Source organism: Filobasidium floriforme, assembly GCF_021052385.1.
Source record: "Filobasidium floriforme strain CBS 6241 chromosome Unknown HD553scaffold_1, whole genome shotgun sequence".
Classification (NCBI taxonomy): Eukaryota; Fungi; Basidiomycota; class Tremellomycetes; order Filobasidiales; family Filobasidiaceae; genus Filobasidium; species Filobasidium floriforme.
The window spans coordinates 926,758-943,643 of NW_025763622.1; the positions used below are offsets into that span (position 1 = coordinate 926,758).

At 53.1% G+C, this 16,886-nt stretch overlaps 7 protein-coding genes across 7 annotated transcripts; 2 read left to right on the plus strand and 5 right to left on the minus strand.

Annotated features, from left to right (window-relative positions):
- Nucleotides 1–548: 548 nt before the first annotated feature.
- HD553DRAFT_8243 (uncharacterized protein) lies at nucleotides 549–3,333 on the minus strand. Its single transcript, XM_046184515.1, has 4 exons — nucleotides 2,429–3,333; nucleotides 2,339–2,360; nucleotides 2,091–2,268; nucleotides 549–2,020 (listed from the first exon to the last, which is right to left on the minus strand). Exons 1-4 carry the CDS (start codon nucleotides 3,188–3,190, stop codon nucleotides 595–597), a joined length of 2,388 nt encoding a protein of 795 aa, XP_046040176.1. The 5' UTR covers nucleotides 3,191–3,333; the 3' UTR covers nucleotides 549–594.
- Nucleotides 3,334–5,158: 1,825 nt separating this feature from the next.
- Nucleotides 5,159–6,879, minus strand: HD553DRAFT_279121 (aflatoxin B1-aldehyde reductase). The gene is made up of 7 exons (XM_046178080.1): nucleotides 6,759–6,879; nucleotides 6,370–6,671; nucleotides 6,153–6,260; nucleotides 5,995–6,059; nucleotides 5,816–5,910; nucleotides 5,662–5,746; nucleotides 5,159–5,589 (listed from the first exon to the last, which is right to left on the minus strand). Exons 1-7 carry the CDS (start codon nucleotides 6,793–6,795, stop codon nucleotides 5,238–5,240), a joined length of 1,044 nt encoding a protein of 347 aa, XP_046040177.1. The 5' UTR covers nucleotides 6,796–6,879; the 3' UTR covers nucleotides 5,159–5,237.
- Nucleotides 6,880–7,256: 377 nt separating this feature from the next.
- Nucleotides 7,257–9,794, minus strand: HD553DRAFT_302705 (ATP synthase regulation protein NCA2-domain-containing protein). The gene is made up of 7 exons (XM_046178780.1): nucleotides 9,237–9,794; nucleotides 8,335–9,170; nucleotides 8,127–8,261; nucleotides 7,975–8,043; nucleotides 7,716–7,900; nucleotides 7,501–7,633; nucleotides 7,257–7,420 (listed from the first exon to the last, which is right to left on the minus strand). The coding sequence occupies exons 1-7, from the start codon at nucleotides 9,703–9,705 to the stop codon at nucleotides 7,301–7,303; spliced, it is 1,947 nt and encodes a 648-aa protein (XP_046040178.1). The 5' UTR covers nucleotides 9,706–9,794; the 3' UTR covers nucleotides 7,257–7,300.
- A 215-nt stretch (nucleotides 9,795–10,009) lies between these two features.
- HD553DRAFT_354020 (uncharacterized protein) lies at nucleotides 10,010–11,586 on the plus strand (the record flags this gene model as incomplete). The annotated part of the gene is made up of 6 exons (XM_046183786.1): nucleotides 10,010–10,023; nucleotides 10,049–10,173; nucleotides 10,240–10,327; nucleotides 10,416–10,479; nucleotides 10,557–10,945; nucleotides 11,022–11,586. The coding sequence occupies 6 exons, from the start codon at nucleotides 10,010–10,012 to the stop codon at nucleotides 11,128–11,130; spliced, it is 789 nt and encodes a 262-aa protein (XP_046040179.1). The 3' UTR covers nucleotides 11,131–11,586.
- Nucleotides 11,365–12,552, minus strand: HD553DRAFT_8319 (uncharacterized protein). Its single transcript, XM_046184527.1, has 4 exons — nucleotides 12,329–12,552; nucleotides 12,122–12,207; nucleotides 11,744–12,048; nucleotides 11,365–11,665 (listed from the first exon to the last, which is right to left on the minus strand). The coding sequence occupies exons 1-4, from the start codon at nucleotides 12,428–12,430 to the stop codon at nucleotides 11,529–11,531; spliced, it is 630 nt and encodes a 209-aa protein (XP_046040180.1). The 5' UTR covers nucleotides 12,431–12,552; the 3' UTR covers nucleotides 11,365–11,528.
- A 471-nt stretch (nucleotides 12,553–13,023) lies between these two features.
- On the plus strand, nucleotides 13,024–13,894 carry HD553DRAFT_302709 (uncharacterized protein). Its single transcript, XM_046178781.1, has 3 exons — nucleotides 13,024–13,317; nucleotides 13,440–13,533; nucleotides 13,634–13,894. The coding sequence occupies exons 1-3, from the start codon at nucleotides 13,099–13,101 to the stop codon at nucleotides 13,777–13,779; spliced, it is 459 nt and encodes a 152-aa protein (XP_046040181.1). The 5' UTR covers nucleotides 13,024–13,098; the 3' UTR covers nucleotides 13,780–13,894.
- Nucleotides 13,704–16,840, minus strand: HD553DRAFT_8384 (peptidase family C78-domain-containing protein). Its single transcript, XM_046184534.1, has 14 exons — nucleotides 16,439–16,840; nucleotides 16,269–16,363; nucleotides 16,023–16,200; nucleotides 15,896–15,948; nucleotides 15,688–15,807; nucleotides 15,437–15,598; nucleotides 15,280–15,351; nucleotides 15,168–15,201; nucleotides 15,094–15,104; nucleotides 14,939–15,024; nucleotides 14,737–14,862; nucleotides 14,579–14,661; nucleotides 14,170–14,517; nucleotides 13,704–14,105 (listed from the first exon to the last, which is right to left on the minus strand). The coding sequence occupies exons 1-14, from the start codon at nucleotides 16,681–16,683 to the stop codon at nucleotides 14,003–14,005; spliced, it is 1,716 nt and encodes a 571-aa protein (XP_046040182.1). The 5' UTR covers nucleotides 16,684–16,840; the 3' UTR covers nucleotides 13,704–14,002.
- Nucleotides 16,841–16,886: the final 46 nt, after the last annotated feature.

The window sequence follows — 16,886 nt, forward strand, 5'->3', positions numbered from 1 at the left end:
TCTCTCTTGTTTGCCCATGTCTCGCGCAAATCCTCAAAGGACTTGGACATCTCGTCGATGTGCGTCACAGCTTGCAATTTCTTGTCACAGACCGTGTATCTGTCCGAGGTAACAATCTCAAAGTTCCCTTTGATCTGAGGCAATGATGGACGGTCAGGTTGAGCCTTGGCGTCGAAATGCAACCCCTGATGGCCTGATTTGCTTGACTCGCTGTGATTCTCGGGATGCAAACGGTCTTTCTGGCCCGTTGCATTAGCATTGTGGTGCAAATCGAGCATCCGTCGATGGCGTAGATTACCTTTGTGATGACTTGGACCGACGTAATTCGGTCTGGATGAGACGTGAATGTCGTCCTTTAGGTCATCGCACGAATGGTGTGTGGAAAGTATCCTGCAGTAGCTGGCAGATCCTGTACATGGTATGGCAGACAAGTCCCTTGAAATACAATACTAGGGCTAGGCGAGAATCGTGTTGTCGTAAAAAGATCACTAGGCGTAACTGAGAGGATTTCGAAAAAGGAAGATGTCGACGATCATGAGCTAAGATCGAGCCTGTCGATCTGCGTAGAGAAAAACGCGACAGGAGTTGCTGGGCTCAGGCCAAGCCGGCTTTCCTGCCGAATGTCTTGAGTACCAATATAGACATGCAAAGGCCTGCCAGTCCTCCGTAAAGAAGGGCGAGGGTTTGGTGATTGGAAGGGTTCGGGTACCAAGGCGACGCCTTGCGCTCGTCAGGCGTGAAGGTGGTAGGCAGCGATGGCTTTTGCGCTTCTTTAACTTCGAGCTCGAGTCGCGCGACTTCGAGTTCAGCCAGACGGAGCTGCTCCTGGAGTTCGTTGATAGTCTCATGCGCACGACTGAGCTGTTCCTCTGATGGATGTGGCTGGCTGGGAGTCACTGAACCGCTTCGCGCACCGCTCGGCTCGGGCAATGAGCTTGCGTGGAAGGGCTGTTTGGGCGTAAAGATGGCGGATAGCACTCTAGCAGGTCTCAGGGTAACTCTCCGCCCGAGATCTCGAGCGTCCTCCGTGTCCGTCTCGGTCGACGATCCGGCTGTGTTCCCTCCTAGCTCAACAAGAGAAGCACTGCGTCGGTCTATTGCCCTGGGCAATCTCGGTCTCGAAGTTGTGTTCTCCTCTGAGCCTCTCAAGGACCCGTACGAGAGACTTTTGGGAGGTAAGGTGGCCGTATGGTCGATCGCAACATCGTCGCTTTTGCCTAAAGCATGGGCAATACCCTCCTCAGCAAGGCTATGGCCAAATTGTGGCGAAGTGTATGCTGGAGGTGGACTTATGAAAGGCGACAGTGGCGCGTCGACAGCTCCCTCCTTGGTTTCGGTCCCTATCGGTCCTGATCGTTCATCGGTGGGGTCAAAGATACCTAGACCTATCGTAGCCTGTCGAGCCTCCATTTGTCTCGTGGACTGCTCTGGCGAGGCCATTATGTCAGAGCTTCGAGGCATCGATACAGGCTGCACTCGTCCTTCCGCTACTGCACGATCCCATGCACTGCGACCTTCGCCATCATGGACGGTGTCTACGAGATGTCCGAAGTTGTTACTGATATCATGCCCGGCGTATCGATCAATCTCGGCCAGTCCACGCTCGAATCGCTTGGCCTTTTCCGCAATTTCGTCCCGGGAACGCTGGTCGTGTTGGCTACTCATACTGTAAATGCGACCTGGGCGTGGACGATCGCGGTCGAGCAGATCCTCCTCGCTAATATCGCTACCTGTTGTCGACATCGATCCGATACTCCTCGCATCGAAGTCGTGAGCAAGCCTTTTGACATTGCTGGAAGCGCGACCGTCATCCTCTTCATCCTCGTCCTCATCAGCTTCCACCATTACGCTCGTGTCTCGAGCGTGCGCCGCGGAACTCGTGGCAGCTGTGTCCGCTTCAGCTGGAGCACTAGGTGGCGACCATGAGATCCCGGCAATGCTCCCTTTGAGCGAGGCACGACGTAGATTTCGGGACAGACTCAACAGCACATCCAAAAAGGGAGGCGGTTTCGACGACGAGCTGTCGCCGCCGAACTCTGAGTAAGCGAAAAGCTAGCGGCGGTCAAGGCAAAACGTTCTGATTGACTCACGCCCAACTGCCTTCACCTCCCATCAGGAAGCCTTTTCCAGTGACTCTTCCTTGCTTGATCCACTCTGTAATATCTTGGATCACCAAAGGGGGTAATTTCGTAATGCCAGTTTTCGAGTCTGGATTGGGGTTGATGCCGTGTGAGAGGCAGTGCGCAACATAGTGTGCCGTTTCATGTGCTGTGATTGAGAAGATATCGCTTGAGCAAGGTGAGACGAGCAGCTCCGAAAGTTTGAAACAAGAGCTTACCATTCCATAGCTTCGGATTCGGCTGTGGGCAAAGTCAAAGCGTCAGTATCCTTGAAATCTACGAAGTAAACAACGACGATGATCACTCACAGGCAATTCACGAGTCGAAACCGCGTCCGGCTTAGACCCCAATTTCCACTCCCAGACGCCCATATCCAGCTTGCCCGCCTTCCTTTCGCTCTCTTTTCCTGATAGAACGTCGGTGCCGTCTCTCGAAGTGATGTCACTGAGATTTGAAACCGAGTATCGGTTGACCAGCTTTCGACGGACAGGCGGGGTGTAAGAAGTATAGCCTCCCTTTGCTTTCGATTGCCCTTCACGAAGTCCAGACTGCGAATCTCCAGAACCGGCCTTTTCTGGAGACCGAAGATCCTCCACGCTTTGAGAGCTCCTCAAAAATCCCATCGATTTGCTAGACCTGTGGCCAGGTGTGGCAGGCGGAAGAGCGCTGTACGAGACGACCGGCGAGGTATTCGTCCGGCTGAGGACAGCTGAAGAGCTGGAATGAATGAGGTAGGGGTGGTTGTATGTGGATTTCTGTTTAGTAGGGGTCAAAGTACCCTGATTGCTGGACATGGATGACCTCCGTGATTGAAAAGGGTCGAAAGGACCACCATCGGGTGATGCTAAGACTGTCGGTAGAGATGCGGAATGTGGCATCACCGGTCTGCCAGACGGAGACCCGGCATATCCCATAGGTGGCAGATAGTCATTCGCTGGATTTCCTGCCGCCATAATGGAAGTGGGCGATCCGATAGGTATATCGCTCGAAAAGGATGATGACCTGTATCTTCTTGGTGGTGATGAGGTGGCCTGGGTAGCAGGGTCCGGCTTTTGCCGGTTCGAGATCATGTTGGCAATGTGTCCCCTAAATCGAGCTTCCGCGATAGCTTGCTATGTGAGGGAAGGTCATTACAAACTAGTCATCATGTGTAGAATCACGATGATAGATGAATGGTTTCGGGGTGCGTCTGATGAGAGATGAGAGACGAGAGATGCCCCGTTGGATGCTGATATTGCTGATGAGGTGATGATCAGAGATTGGGTTTGTTTACGTTTTGCCCTTGAGCTGCGCTTTGTTTTGAATGTCCGGGCACGGGAGGTGACGACGTCATGCGTGTTGAAAACGTGATTCATGCTGGAAACCATGCGATTCTTACATACAGTGGTGAGAGAAGCTAGATGATACAGTAGAAGGCAGGGGCTAACAGATCTGGGTATATGTCGTCTCCTGAGGGTTTTATCGGTCGAACGATCCTGAAGCAGAAGCGGAGGTATATTCGAAAGTTGTGTGTTTGTTGACATTTCGTCGAATGTCGATAGAGGTGTTTAGTTGAGCGCCATCATCTTGCCACCTCCAGAGAATCGTGTGGAGGTGCATCACCGCACGCCCTTTGAATGATCTCCATGATCAATGACCTGCCCGGCTATACGATTTGTGATATGTGACTCTACAGCGGTCAGCCCACCTCATGGGGCGTCGTATATCATGCTAGAGGAAGTGACAGCCCGTACAAACTCCCTGCTCTCTGTTCAGTACGTTTGGGTATATACCCCGATAGAGTCATATATGAAGTCTACACAGGACTCTTGCATTTAATGTGATGTACGTAGTGTTCCTCGTTGAACGTTTTACAGGTCTTCGCTTGAGCGTTATAAGATATAGGGTCCCGAGAACACAATCTTGGAAACGATATTGAGTTCAATCCGCAGCTTTTCCCGGCATTTCGAGCAGACGTCCGTGGCAACAAGGGTCAGATTGAGACGACTTCGGGAAGTAGTTACACCCCTAGGCACGATCCACCCGATCATCAAGAGGACGTCTTTGGCAACAAGCGGAAGATTGAGTTGGGAAGTAGTGACGACAATTGTCTACAGGAAGAAGCAGAAGACAGGGAAGACGGGAGAGAAGAAGGAGACGTGCATCGGGGGAGGACAACGAGACACTAACCTCTTCTTCAGTCTGTTCGCTCCCGTATATAAAGGTGTCGACAAGGCAGAGAGATGTAGAAATAGAGCGATAGAGATAGAGAGATGTGTCCAAGTATGAACGAGTGTGGTCATGGCGGTCCGAGTGCCGATTATGTCTGCAAGAGGAAGCAAAGTTAGCTCTTGGTCTCCCGATTTCACTGACCCCCCTCCCTCCCTTCCCCTTCCCCTGCCCCCTTCCCCCAGGAGGATGCTTGCTATCCTTGGGATCTTTGTATTTTGCAGAGGGTTAAACTCTGTTGAATCGCTGATCAGAGAGAGAGTCGGAAAAAGAAGATCCGGAATATCTGCCACGCTGCCGGCTGAAATGCTTGATCGAATCTTTGGCAATAGCTTCAACGACGACCTCGACGATAAACTCACTCTTACGCATATCCTACAGACGTTAGAGGGCATCCATCATCAGGAGTCGTGACTTTTGGCTCCTGCAGAAAATGAATCCGGAGCAGCTATGAGGGAGACTGCGCGGCATTGTACCAGGAGAGACCAGGTCGACCGGTGCTATTTGGCCAACATCTTCAACGGGAGCAAGACAGCTAGACAGGGAAAATAGGGACGCTTCGTCTGGCTTTTGGTGATTATGGCTGATGTGCAGTGGTTCAGGTTATCTCACAGGCAGAAATGGACCGGATCTTCCCATCGAGTACGCGCTAGAAGCGTCAGTTACGGCTGTTTCATATTCACATTTGCTGTGAACTATGCCATACATCACGCATCACGCTAACAAAAAGACGAAACCACCGACCAGCATGGTTAGACATCTGTAGCCTCCTAGGGGCTTCGCAGACCGTGAAGCCGGCGACTGTGAGCCGATCGACACCGAAAACCCAGCCACGTTCATATTGCTTTTGTCTTCCTTGCTAGCCTTTTGAGTCGATACAATCTTTGATTCAATCACTACTGTTGTCGTCTACAGCGCACCCTCCCCGTACAAAGCCTCGATCGTATCATACGCATACTCATTCTTCAAGTGATAATAATTCGGCGCGGTCCCCCCGATGACCTTCCACGCCTCGTCCAGAGCCTTACACACCTCCTCTGGCAGAGGTCCCTTTTCCAAGTGTTCGAGGTTGTTCTCCAACTGCTCCTGGCTGGAAACACCGATGAGGATTCCATCGTTGCCACCCTTGTTGGCGAGCTTGAGCTGCGAGTGGTGCACGAGCCAGCGGAAGGCGACCTCGATGAGCGTGAGGTTGTGCTTTTCGACGACGGGTTCGATAATCTTGAGCGCATCGAAAGTGGCGTCCTTGAAGTATCGTTGTCTGCGCCAAGTAGACCGGATCATTCTCAGCTCCTGTAGTCGTGAATGGCAGGATGAAGTGCTCGAAACTGACCTGTACATCGCACCGCTCTTGGCAGTGTCGGAGAATCTGCCCTCCTTGGGGACCTCGCCCGACTTGATCTTGCCGCTCAACACACCTGCAAAAGACCACATCATCAGCTCTCTCCTGTTTTGATTTGGAACAGCTCGGGCCTAGAGTTGCGTACCTCCGGCGATCGGGTTGTAGACAACGTAATCCAATCCGAACCTCCTCAACGTGGGGATCAATTCGGATTCCGCCATCCTGGTGATCGCATTGTACCTATTCGAGTGTATTCGTCTCACTTAGCTCGCCCGTTTCTAAGACATCAAGCGGGTGGAATAGAGAACAGCTCGAAAGACTCACATTCCTTGGTACAAGGTCGGTCGCACCCAACCGTTATACTTGCAAGTCAAGCATACCTCTGCGACCTGTCACAGAAAACCCCATCACAATCCTCATTAGTATCAGTGTGACACAGAATGTTGACGGCCACAGATGGCAGAAGAGCGCGGTAGACTGACCTCGGCGGATGTAAAGTTGGAGATGGCAAACGTCTTGAACTTGCCCTGCTTGTGCATCTCGTCAATGGCCTTCAAGGTCTCTTGGAAAGGGGTACCTCGATCGGCGGCCTGTGAGTATGAGCAAAAGTGACCACAAGAATAACAACAGGTCGAGGTAGATCAATGCCATGCTCAGTATCGGGGAAATGAGAGGTAATCCGCTCCGACATCGACTCACGTGCAAGTAGAAAATGTCCACGCTGTCCGTCTCGAGCGCCTTCAAAGACTCTTCCACTTTGGCCTTCAATGTCTCTGGCTTGTGCGCTCCCAGATCGTTGGGGTACCACTTGGTAGCGATGGTCAACCCCCGCTCCTTCCACCCGGCCTGGGCGGTGAAACCTTCCTGTTTCCCTCCGACGTAGACCCGGGCGGTATCGACCTCGTCGTAACCCGCCTTCTGGAAGACGTCGAGGCATGATTTGTACTGTTCCAAGTCGGTGATTCGGGCTCCGGTATCATGATCCGGACCAAAGGTCATCACTGAAGAGAGACCGGTGGAAAGAAAAGGTCAGTCGCGCAGCGTGATGGGTGCGGGAGCGTGTGGGCGTGGGGAATGTTGCTACTCACGACCGAGGATGATACGGTTCTTTCCTTGAGCGGGCATGTCTTCAGGTGTGTTTCGAGTAGGGTAAATCAATCAAGTCGAGTAGTTGAGGATGAGGATGGCAAGGATGGCGATGGATGATGGGGATGGAGCGAGGACATATATATATATAGCCAACGCCGGCTTCGGTGGATGATGCCCCGCTTCAAGTGACCTCCACCTTTTGGTACGACCTCCACCTTTTTGTGTACGGTAACAAAATCGATGATGACGTGTACAAGACGGGACTGGCTGGTGGTTTCACCCATCATCTTTTCCGAAGCGAGTGGGCGTCTCATCTTGGTCACCACACTCTTGCCTGGCAGTCATCATGATAGACACGTCGAGCTGCTGTTTCATGCATCTGATGTCGTACTCGTTCAATCCTGATGAACGGACCCCCAGAGGGCCTGAAGGCAACTGGGCAGACTCCGAAGTTTCACCGTGTCCAGCGGGGTCTAGGACGGCGAGCCCTGCTATCAATACCCGTCTTCATATATGCTATACCCTTGTTGTCTCGTCACCTTTACATGCCCAGCTTGCGACCGTTCAGTACGGACGTCCTCCATATCCGGTCGATCACTCTCAACTTTCCTTCCCGCTCCAGCGAAGGAGCCTCGAGTAGGCGCAGGTCGTCCACGAACGCCTGGAGAACACATGTTGTTCGTGTCAGCTGTCGATTCATGCTCCCTACAATCCCACTTTCATCAAAGAGACAGGACTCACCGCCCGATCTCCGGTCCGAAGACCGGCCGCCCATTTTCGTAGATTGCCGACGGCGAGAATGAGTAACCCTCGATCCTTGTCCGACATTTCCTTTTCCCCTCGGGGCGCCGTGATCAACAGCTTTTCCACGTCGCTGTTGCAAATTCATCGGAGAAGCGTGGAAATGTTAAGCGGATTCTTGACAGAGGCCCGATGACCCTGTGGCTCAGACTTACCGGATCCCGCGCAAGTAATCCATTCTTCTTCCTGATCCGCGTCGTTCGCCTGTCCAGAGTCGTTTCGTCCACCCGCCCAGCCCGTATAGGATCAACAGAGATGGCGCCAGACCGACAAACGCGAACGTAAGTTGTTGTGATCGGAGTAGGTGATCCAGCGAGAGCAAAGACAACGAGAGGTCATACTGAACAAAGGCAGGTCATGTAGCTGTCAGCGGCGCTAGTGAAGAACAAATCTGGGGACTGGGGTGCGACCCACTTTGGTCTTTTGAACCTGGATCAGTAGCGTCCGGATCAGATTACCCATAACGGCGTTCTTGACGGGGCTCTGTGTGTCATCAGTGCAACCAACATCACACGTCAGCCTTCAGGCCAGATTCACATCGCCAGGGCAGAATTTGCTGAGCTCACTCTCATCTCGCTCTCGTACACCTTGAGGACGTCTTCCATGTTGCCAGCCTTGACTTTCGCGCTCAGGTCTGATAGACCCTGGTCCGAGAGGTGGTAGTAGTCCTTGCCAAGGTCGAGGACCATCCGCTCGAGAGACTGTGATCGCGGATTTGGTGATCAGTCGGAATACTACGGGATTGACTGGTATCAATGCACAATCGAGACCCACCGCCTGATCGCTCTTGACGCTGTCTGGGGCCACACCGAGACCTTCTCCACCACCCTTGAGCGTCTGTACGACCCCCTCGAGAGGCTGAACTACCCAGCCGACGACCCAACCCCGGACCGTCTCTCCCGCATTCTGGATCTGACTGCGTATCCAATCCTGGTTTTGCCTCGCCGTCCGGGAACCATACTTGATCAAGGGAGGCAAGAGGAGTAGAGGGATCCATAAGCGCGTCAAGCGAGACGGTCGGCCATGATCCTGCAGGGACGAGGTGAGCGAGGTGACGCTCGCCGGCAAGGTCGATCGTAGGATCGGTAGCAGCGTCGCAGCTGTTAAAGAGGGAGGAGGAGGCGGGGAGGCCGTCTCCCTGCGAGAGGCTCCGGATGAACCGTTCTTGTTCCGTTTCGACGGGGTAGCCAGCGGGGAGGGAGACCCCTGTCGAGCCGGTTGAGCCGGACCGATGGGCACGTCGAGCGCAGAACAGACGACCTGATGCAACCTCGACGTCTCGGCGACGATGACCTGCAAGTTGTCTTCGCTCCCCGTCGTCCTTCCCGCTTCGTCTTCCCATCGAGGCGCCCGACTGGCGAGGAAGCCAATCTTTTCCGCCGCTTCGTTACGAGCCTTGCGCAGAATCTTGATCGAGGCCAAGACTTCCCGGCGGGTCAAGGTGAACGGGTTGTGCGCCGGAAGAGGGAGATCGCGAAGAGAGCTCAGGGCAGTCTTGGGCGAAGCTTGACGGAATAGTCGGGTGACTTGCACATCGGCCATGGAAGGTATCCGGAAGGCAGACTGTTTGAGCGGGTTCGGCAAGAGACGATAGACCCGTAATGGCAGCGCTATAATGCGATTGAGGATACGGTCAGCTGACAATTCTCTTGATGGTAATGAAGTCATGAACTGACATTGCACAAAGTACAGTCCAATGTCCCGCCGACTATCGATCATGGTCTGCCAATAGTTGAGGTCATGCTCGAGCGCGAGCGCGCCCTGCATGAAATCGTCCAGAATCTCCCTCCACACGACTGTCACCGCCCTAGCCATGATCTGGGCTTCCCTGACCTTGTCGATTGGAGTCGTAGTGACTGCATTGGATTGGCCATACCCCTGCTCCTGGGTTGGAGCTTGAGCGTTGTCATACAGGTCGACAAGCGTTTGCAAGACCCCCTCGAGCTGTTTCCTCGTGATAGGTTTAGACGTGCTCAGATCCCTAAGAGCCCTCTCGATAGTACCCGAAGCCGAAGATACCTCGCCCGTCTCCGAGTTCCCTAGTACCGAGATGGGAATCGAGATGGGTATGGTCGATAGGGCCGTGAGCGAATGGTTCAGCTCTTCGAAGGCATACGAGGGGGTGGCTTGCCGGATGAGCGACATTTTCGTGAACCAAGACCGGTGTCCTCACGTCCGACCAAATACCAGATGGACACGATCCTGTGATCTATAGCTTGTCGAGATTGTTGGGTTGTGACGATGATGAGGGTCGAGTGCTTGGGATAGGATCTTTGACTTTTTGGTCTCTGCTCGCTCAACTTGCGCGAAGGCCGGAGCAACTCGGCCGGGCTGCTCCTTGGTTGCTTCGACCTTCACTCTGATACAAATCATAAATCAACCTGTGAGCCTGTGAGCCATCTTGCCTATCTTTTCGACATCTTCTACCAATTCAGAGCAAGATCCAAGAATGAGGTGGTTCAGGTCAGTCTTCCGGTTTGGTGCACAGTAGAACAATCTCTGACGAAAGCTACCGGTTCATCGATATCAGCGCCTGTCTCGCTGCGGCCAGCTTGACGTCGGCAGTTGCCGTTGATGTGACGGGGTCCCTGGCATACAACTTCTTTCTCAAGGGTCAGCAATGAGAGAGACCTTGAACTTCTTCAGAATGTCGCTGAACTTGCGTTGCTCGACTTTCAGACACGACCGAGCTGAGACCCGGAGCCAAGGTCATTTTGAACCATGGCGAACGTAGCGCTTTTCTGCGTCAAGATGGGTCTTTCGTAATGTAAGTCGCCTACGGAACGACCTAGGTTCTACAGGACAGGAAAGTCTGAAGAGTGGAAACATCTGATACTGACTTGTTTCTTGTTCAGACCCGATGTGCCCGAGGGAGAATATGCGCTCGAGGTCATCAGTAACACGCACGCATTCGAACCGGTAAGCATCTTGACATGCTGGTGATACGGTACTGCCATCTAGCAGGGAGCCTATCCTGATGTATCTGCGGTACACAGCTCTACCTGACCGTATCGGATGATGATGCTGTCTACGTACAAGCCTATCACCCGCTCGGGACTCCTCTTGATAAACCCGCCTCCTCCCCCTCCTCTTCCGCATCTACCCCACCCTCTGCGTCATCATCTTCTTTCCTGCCATACCCGATCGTCCTCCACCCAGGCATGCGCCTCTCGGACGTCTTCTACGACGCCTCTCCCTCGGCCGGATCCAACCTCCTGGGAATGCTCAAATCGCCCATGGTCCTCATGCTAGCGTTTACGGGGATCATGGCATTCGCCGCACCGAAATTATTGGAAAGCATGGAAGTCGACCCGGAGGACGCCAAGAGCGTGAAAGAGATGAGGGACCGGTTGCAGAGCGTTCACACGACTGATTGGGGCGAGAAGTATGTCACTCAAGGACAGCCTGCCGCTTAGGAAATAAGCTGATCCGTAACCTATGGTCTTTGCCTCGCTGGACAGGTTGGCAGGGAGACTGGCGGGTGTACCGGAAAACGCCAACGCTGCCGCGAGCCCCGCAGCCGTAGGATCAAACTCTGGCGGAGCGGGCAAGAGACGAAAAGGTCGGTAGAGTCTGCCCATAGATGAAGATGCGCCGGACTTGTAGCGGGAGACGAAGGTATGGCACATTAAGCGGAACATCTATAATATGAAACAAGCTGCGATGGCATTACACGATGGCCGATTAGGTGTCCATATGCAAGCGGTATTGGGACAGAGAAACGATCAATGGAAATCTGAGGGGCCGAGGATACAAAGTCTGAGGGAAATGTCCATGCTAGCTAGACCTCTAGCGGAAGCCGGAGTGCGTTCGATGCCGATAGTGTCCGCAAAGCATGATCCCCAAGGTCGGATCAGAACAGGGCGTGTAGTGGGTCGTCGTAAGAGTCGTTAGTTCGGGGAGGGGTCATCTGTGATGGGTATCGACAGCGTCTGTCTTTCGAGGGAGGATGCCACTGTCTGATCCTCCTATGCTCGATTCCAACGTCCGGCTCCTCCAATCAAGCCCCATCCGCTGACGAGCATGATGAGCGAGGTGAACAGCATGAGAGCCATCGGATTCATGGCGAGTTTGGTAGCCGAGTTGCAGTTGACGCAGTTCCACTCTGGCAGCATCATCAGATAGCCAAAATAAGGGTCAGTCACTACAGCACTCGCCTAGAACCCGGTCGAGGTGAACTCACCGGGCAACGGCGTATAAGCCTGCGGTCGATACAGCGCAAACTCCATCCCCGAATACGGACTAAACCTGCCCCCAGCCTGAGCAGCGGTCGGTCCCCTCTCGTCGTAGATCTGCAACCTATACGTGGCCGCCGCAAGCGGTACGTTCGCCCCGTTCTGCTCGTATTCAAAGGGAGACCAGATGACTTGGGTCGAGGATCCCGGGATGACGTTCTCGACTTCTCCAGCAGCGTTGGTAGGACCGACCGGGTAGGTGTTCCCGTTCTGCGAACAGGAGGCGACGACGGTCAAGGAGGTAGGGGTGACGCTGTACAGGATAGCGAGAGTTCTTGTCAGATATCGATTGGGGAAGTCGTTGAAATGATCAGGCATGGGCTCACTAGAGACTGGTCAGGTTCCAACCGAAGGTAACGTAGTTCGAGGCGGCAATCTTGTAGTACGAAGCCGATGCACTTGCAGGAGGTTGCTGAGGTCATTCCAACCCGGTTCCCATAGGTCCAAATCACACATGGAGAAAGACAGAGACGAGATCATCAGCTTTGACCGCCTCCAACGGCCTTTCGGCAGGGAAGAGATTCCGATCTCACGGTCATGGTCAATCCTCCAGCAGCAGCCGTCTGAGGAATCGACACGGTGTTCGTGCCAGTAGCCGTAGCCGTAGCTTGACGGGTGTTGGAGTTGCTAGACATCTTGGATTTTGTGTCACCCGTATGGTGGATGAATCAGTTGAGTGCGAGAGGGTGGTGGCGGTCGACGTATACAGTGAAGAGAGCGAGACTGGTCGCCAAGAATACCAGATCTGACCCGTATAGGAACTCCGGATCGTACTGAGATGGTAATCTGATGGTGATCGAGGTTGACGTTTGTGAGATTGTGATTCGGAGCGATCCCAAAAGACGAGGCGCGCCAGAAGGTGGCTATGCTGATTCCGATGTCAAGGGAATGCGGTGACTGAAACGGGTGGTGTCGGACAGGCTATTCGGGACCTTGCTTGATGTCTAGAGCAATACCGACTGCAGTCAGAGAAAGTGACAGGAGGAGATGCCGGTGGATATCTGTCCCGTTCTACCCGATTCACAAGTTGCATGCAAGTTGATGCAAAAGGTTTGAACTTGCATCGATTGATCTCTTGTTTTGGCTGAAGAGGAGGCTAAAAGCTTCCGGAATAGCTTCCGAAGTCTCTTACAGGGGCGACGCGGAAATAAACGCAGAGAGACCGATCAAACGTCACTTTCGTATGAGCGGTTGCAACAACTAGATCACATCTAGCATCTAGCATCTAGACCTGACCTGCAAGCTCCTCCACCTGCTCGATTCACGGGCTCGCACTCCAATTATACGTTCTACCTCGTTCATAATGTCCGATACCACCGCTGCTGCTGCCCAACTCCCTCAACTGACCAAGCAAGAATCTTACCTAGCCGCTTTCGAGGACGATGAACTCCTCCCCATCATCGCCAACAAGCGGCCCATTCGGACAGAGAGGGACCGCTTGGGGTTGGCACAAGATCGAATAGCTGGGACTGCTGGAGGGTCTTTGGCGCTACACGATGAGCTCGGGGAACAGTTGGCAGGGGTTAGTACGACGATACACGATACCGCCGGTTCGGCATTCAGGCCCGAGGGTCGCTTTTATTCGAACAAGGACGACAAGTATAGCTGACCCATGTCGTCCCCATTGCTTTTCGCGAACGGTAGATGTCACATCAACTCAAACTGAACGCGATGCACTTTTCGAAATCGCTCGAGGAGGAGAAATCAATCCTCGAATCCTCTCAAGGCGTACTCGAAAGTGAGTCCCTGTCATTTCTCCTACGGAATATGTTGGCTCTAGCTTACAGAGGTGACTTCACACTCTCGATCGCCTGCTATCGCCACCTCTCAATCCGCAGACAACCTCGTCAAGACCCAAGCCTCTAAATCCAAGCTATCCTCCGTCTCGTCCAAATCGAGGAGTACGACCTGGTTGACGATCGTCTCCCTCCTGGTCGTCATGATCGCTTGGGTATGGACGTACCTCTTGATCCGATTCACATAAAGAAGAATGTGTACATTGAAAAGCTGGACGCCAGATTGAAGGTGTCCTCGAGGCAACCACGACAAAGAGACATAGAGGATGCCTGGTTTTAACGACAAATAACGATTACGGGGCATGTAACGATGACTGCGTTGTATGTGATATGTAAAGGATACAGTTTGGATGATCATGCTGCTTTGGTCTTTCTTTCCATTCGTCCTACCCGCACTTTCTGGATGACCTCTCAAGTCATCCTCTCGGCCCTGATCAGCCGGTACTGCCTGCGTTCTTCTTCCTTCATCAGGGGTCCGCCCGTAAACCGCAAGATCTGGTATTCTTGGTTCTTACTAGAAACATTGAACCACATTATGAGTCTCTGCAACTCCCGGAATAGGTCAGATCTCGGCTCACCTGAGCGCGCCGAGGTTGACCCGGAAAGCGTTTAACGCCTTGACGGGTTTGGCTTCCCATTCCGCTTTTCCCTTGCCCATGATGTTGTTGTTGCTATTCCCGCCGACCTCGCTCGCCTTGCCCTTGTTCTTGCTTTTTTTCCGGCGCTTGGTCTTGACCTGGTCGACCTTTTTCCTCACCCAACCCTTTCCGTCAATTTCTTCGTCTGATCGGACCTCGTCTGCCCCTGCACCTGTAGGCGCAACCAGCTCGCTACCATCGATGCCCTGTTCGTCTTCTTCTCCGTCAGGAGGACTCGTCAATTCGAATGGCTCGATTGCCGAGCGCCTAATGTCTTTGGGTATCGTGCTACTCGTCGCACGAATCTCAGTCAATTTGTACCTAATGCACTGCTCAGTCAGCCACTAACCTGCCTGGATCGAACAACAATAGGTTCGTGCTCCCGTGCGAATTGATCTCATACCCCACAATCGTTCTCGAGTGGCCAGAATGCTGAGGAGCCGCCGAAAATGAAATAAGCCTGCGTTTGACTTCAGCTTCACTCTGACCCCGTTCTAGGCTACATACCTGTAGAATCAAAGGCAACTTGCTGGATGATCGAACAGCAGTAGAAGATTGCCTGTCCATCAGCTTGTCGAAAGCCGTCTTTGGCTTGTCCTGCTGTTCGGCATCAGGGAGTGTGACGTCTTCATCCTGAAATGAGGTAGTCAAAATTAGCTTCGCGTTGAGCATATCCTGTCTACATAGTGGCCGATGAAAGCATACTCACGAAATACTTCTGTACATAGGCGGTGAGCGCAGAATGGGTCGTCGTCGTCGAGTGCCATTTTGCTCCTGTCGGTTTCGGGAAATCGTCTAACGGGCGGTTTGGTCATCAGCGCCTGCTCAAGTGAATGAACGCTGTCAAGGTGTAAGATGGCTCACGGAGATAGCAGCTACGCATCGCAACAAGGCCATCAGCTTTGTATACCTGGGAAGAACTCCGCCTCATCACTTACGGAACGCCTTTCGCCACCATGGCAGCGTAAATGTCTTTTCGAAAGCCAGAAGTCTCGTCCCGAGTCAGTCCCTCTTGTCGTCTAGCAATGATCGCCTTCAAGAGCTTCATACCTGAAGTACCGATCCATTTCTTCGTGCCCACAATCTTGCCTTGCAACTGGTTCCGTCCTTGGGTATCGAACCCTACCATGAGCGACCCAAATCATGAAAGACCGTTGCTAAGCCTTCTTCCTCAGCGCGACTCTCGTTGAAAAGATCCAGGACTGACCACTATCCCAGGCTTGTTGCATCCACACCTGTAAGTTTCTCACCCCAGGCGAATCCGACCGGCCCGCTGGGTCCGCCGAGGGGAACACCGGTCGGTATTCGGGTGTGCTGGATAGCAGCGCGGTCAACGCCATCTCGAGGTTCCTATATCCGCAACCCCAACCTGAACACCCGTTTCAAAATGTATCAGAATCGTATACCCGGCAACTCGCAAGATGAATGCGGGTATGTCAAGATGACACACGCGCTTACCGCTATCGAAGCCCATACTGCTCTTGATATGACAGACCCCTTCGGCGCACAAGACCGCTCTGCGTGTGACGCCCTGCGAATTCGCGGCAAGTAGAATCTTCTTCAGGATAGGTATAAGGCCTGTCGCATCAGAGCCATGATTAGCTTGCAGGCTTGCGAGATCCATTGACTTGGTCAAGTGACAGATGTCTTCGAGATCGAACCGCACCTGGTGTAAAGTTGGGTGGCAAGCGATCAACTGAACAGTCTGCTGGTGACCACCTGAATCGGCAGATGATCATCAGACTAGCCTAAGACTGTATGGATGCAGTGTATAGCATCGCTTCAAAGCTTACCAAAGGTCTCCACTCTGCCTTGGATCACCTGCTTTCCAGCCTGACTTTCCCAGCTTAACCAATCTGCCTCCAAGCGATGTCGATGTATTCTTGTCCTGCGTCAACCCTTCTTCTCGCCTGCTGTCGCCCTCAGCGACATCTTGTGCTATCTGTTCGTCTTCACTGGACCCCGCGGAATCTGGCGACGAGGTGTGATGTGGACGTCGTTAGCAGAGACCAGGAGTCATGATGTAAGTTTCGACGCACCAAGGCATCCGTTGACGTGCACCTGTCGTTCTTCCCCCGTGAAAGCTTCCAACGATCGACCGCATACGAAACATTCGGGAACATCCATATCATGCCTATCTTAATGCTCACTTCAGCTTACTTCAGGTTAGATAATGTAGAGAAGAGGTGACTTTTCGGATAGGACGTACGTCTTTAGCTGGCCCGCGGGTACCGACTGATCATCGACCCGGCTTGCGACTTCGTCGTCAGGGTACTTTCTCTTATAAGCCGAAGAGTTCGACTTGTCTATCCTCATCTCGAATGTCCCAGACTCGCCCGGGCCGGCCTCTGTCAGCGGATTGGATGCCTCTTCGTCGTAATGGCTAGCGACGTGAGCGTTGAGCAGCTCGATGTCGACGTCGAACCATCGATTGCAGGTCGGACATTCCGGCATGTCCTCTGAGACGTGCGATATGACGCTCCGAGAGTATCTTCTGACTTCTAAATCTGCACAAAGTAGTGAGTACGACTTGCTAGCTAGTCTAGCTAGACTCGCAACTTGAAGGCCCGCTCGAGCGAGGTTCGGATGTAATTACGGAAGCATTTCCCTGAATGGCCTCGGAAGTAGATTCGGCTGAGTTGCAAGCTAGCGCTGTT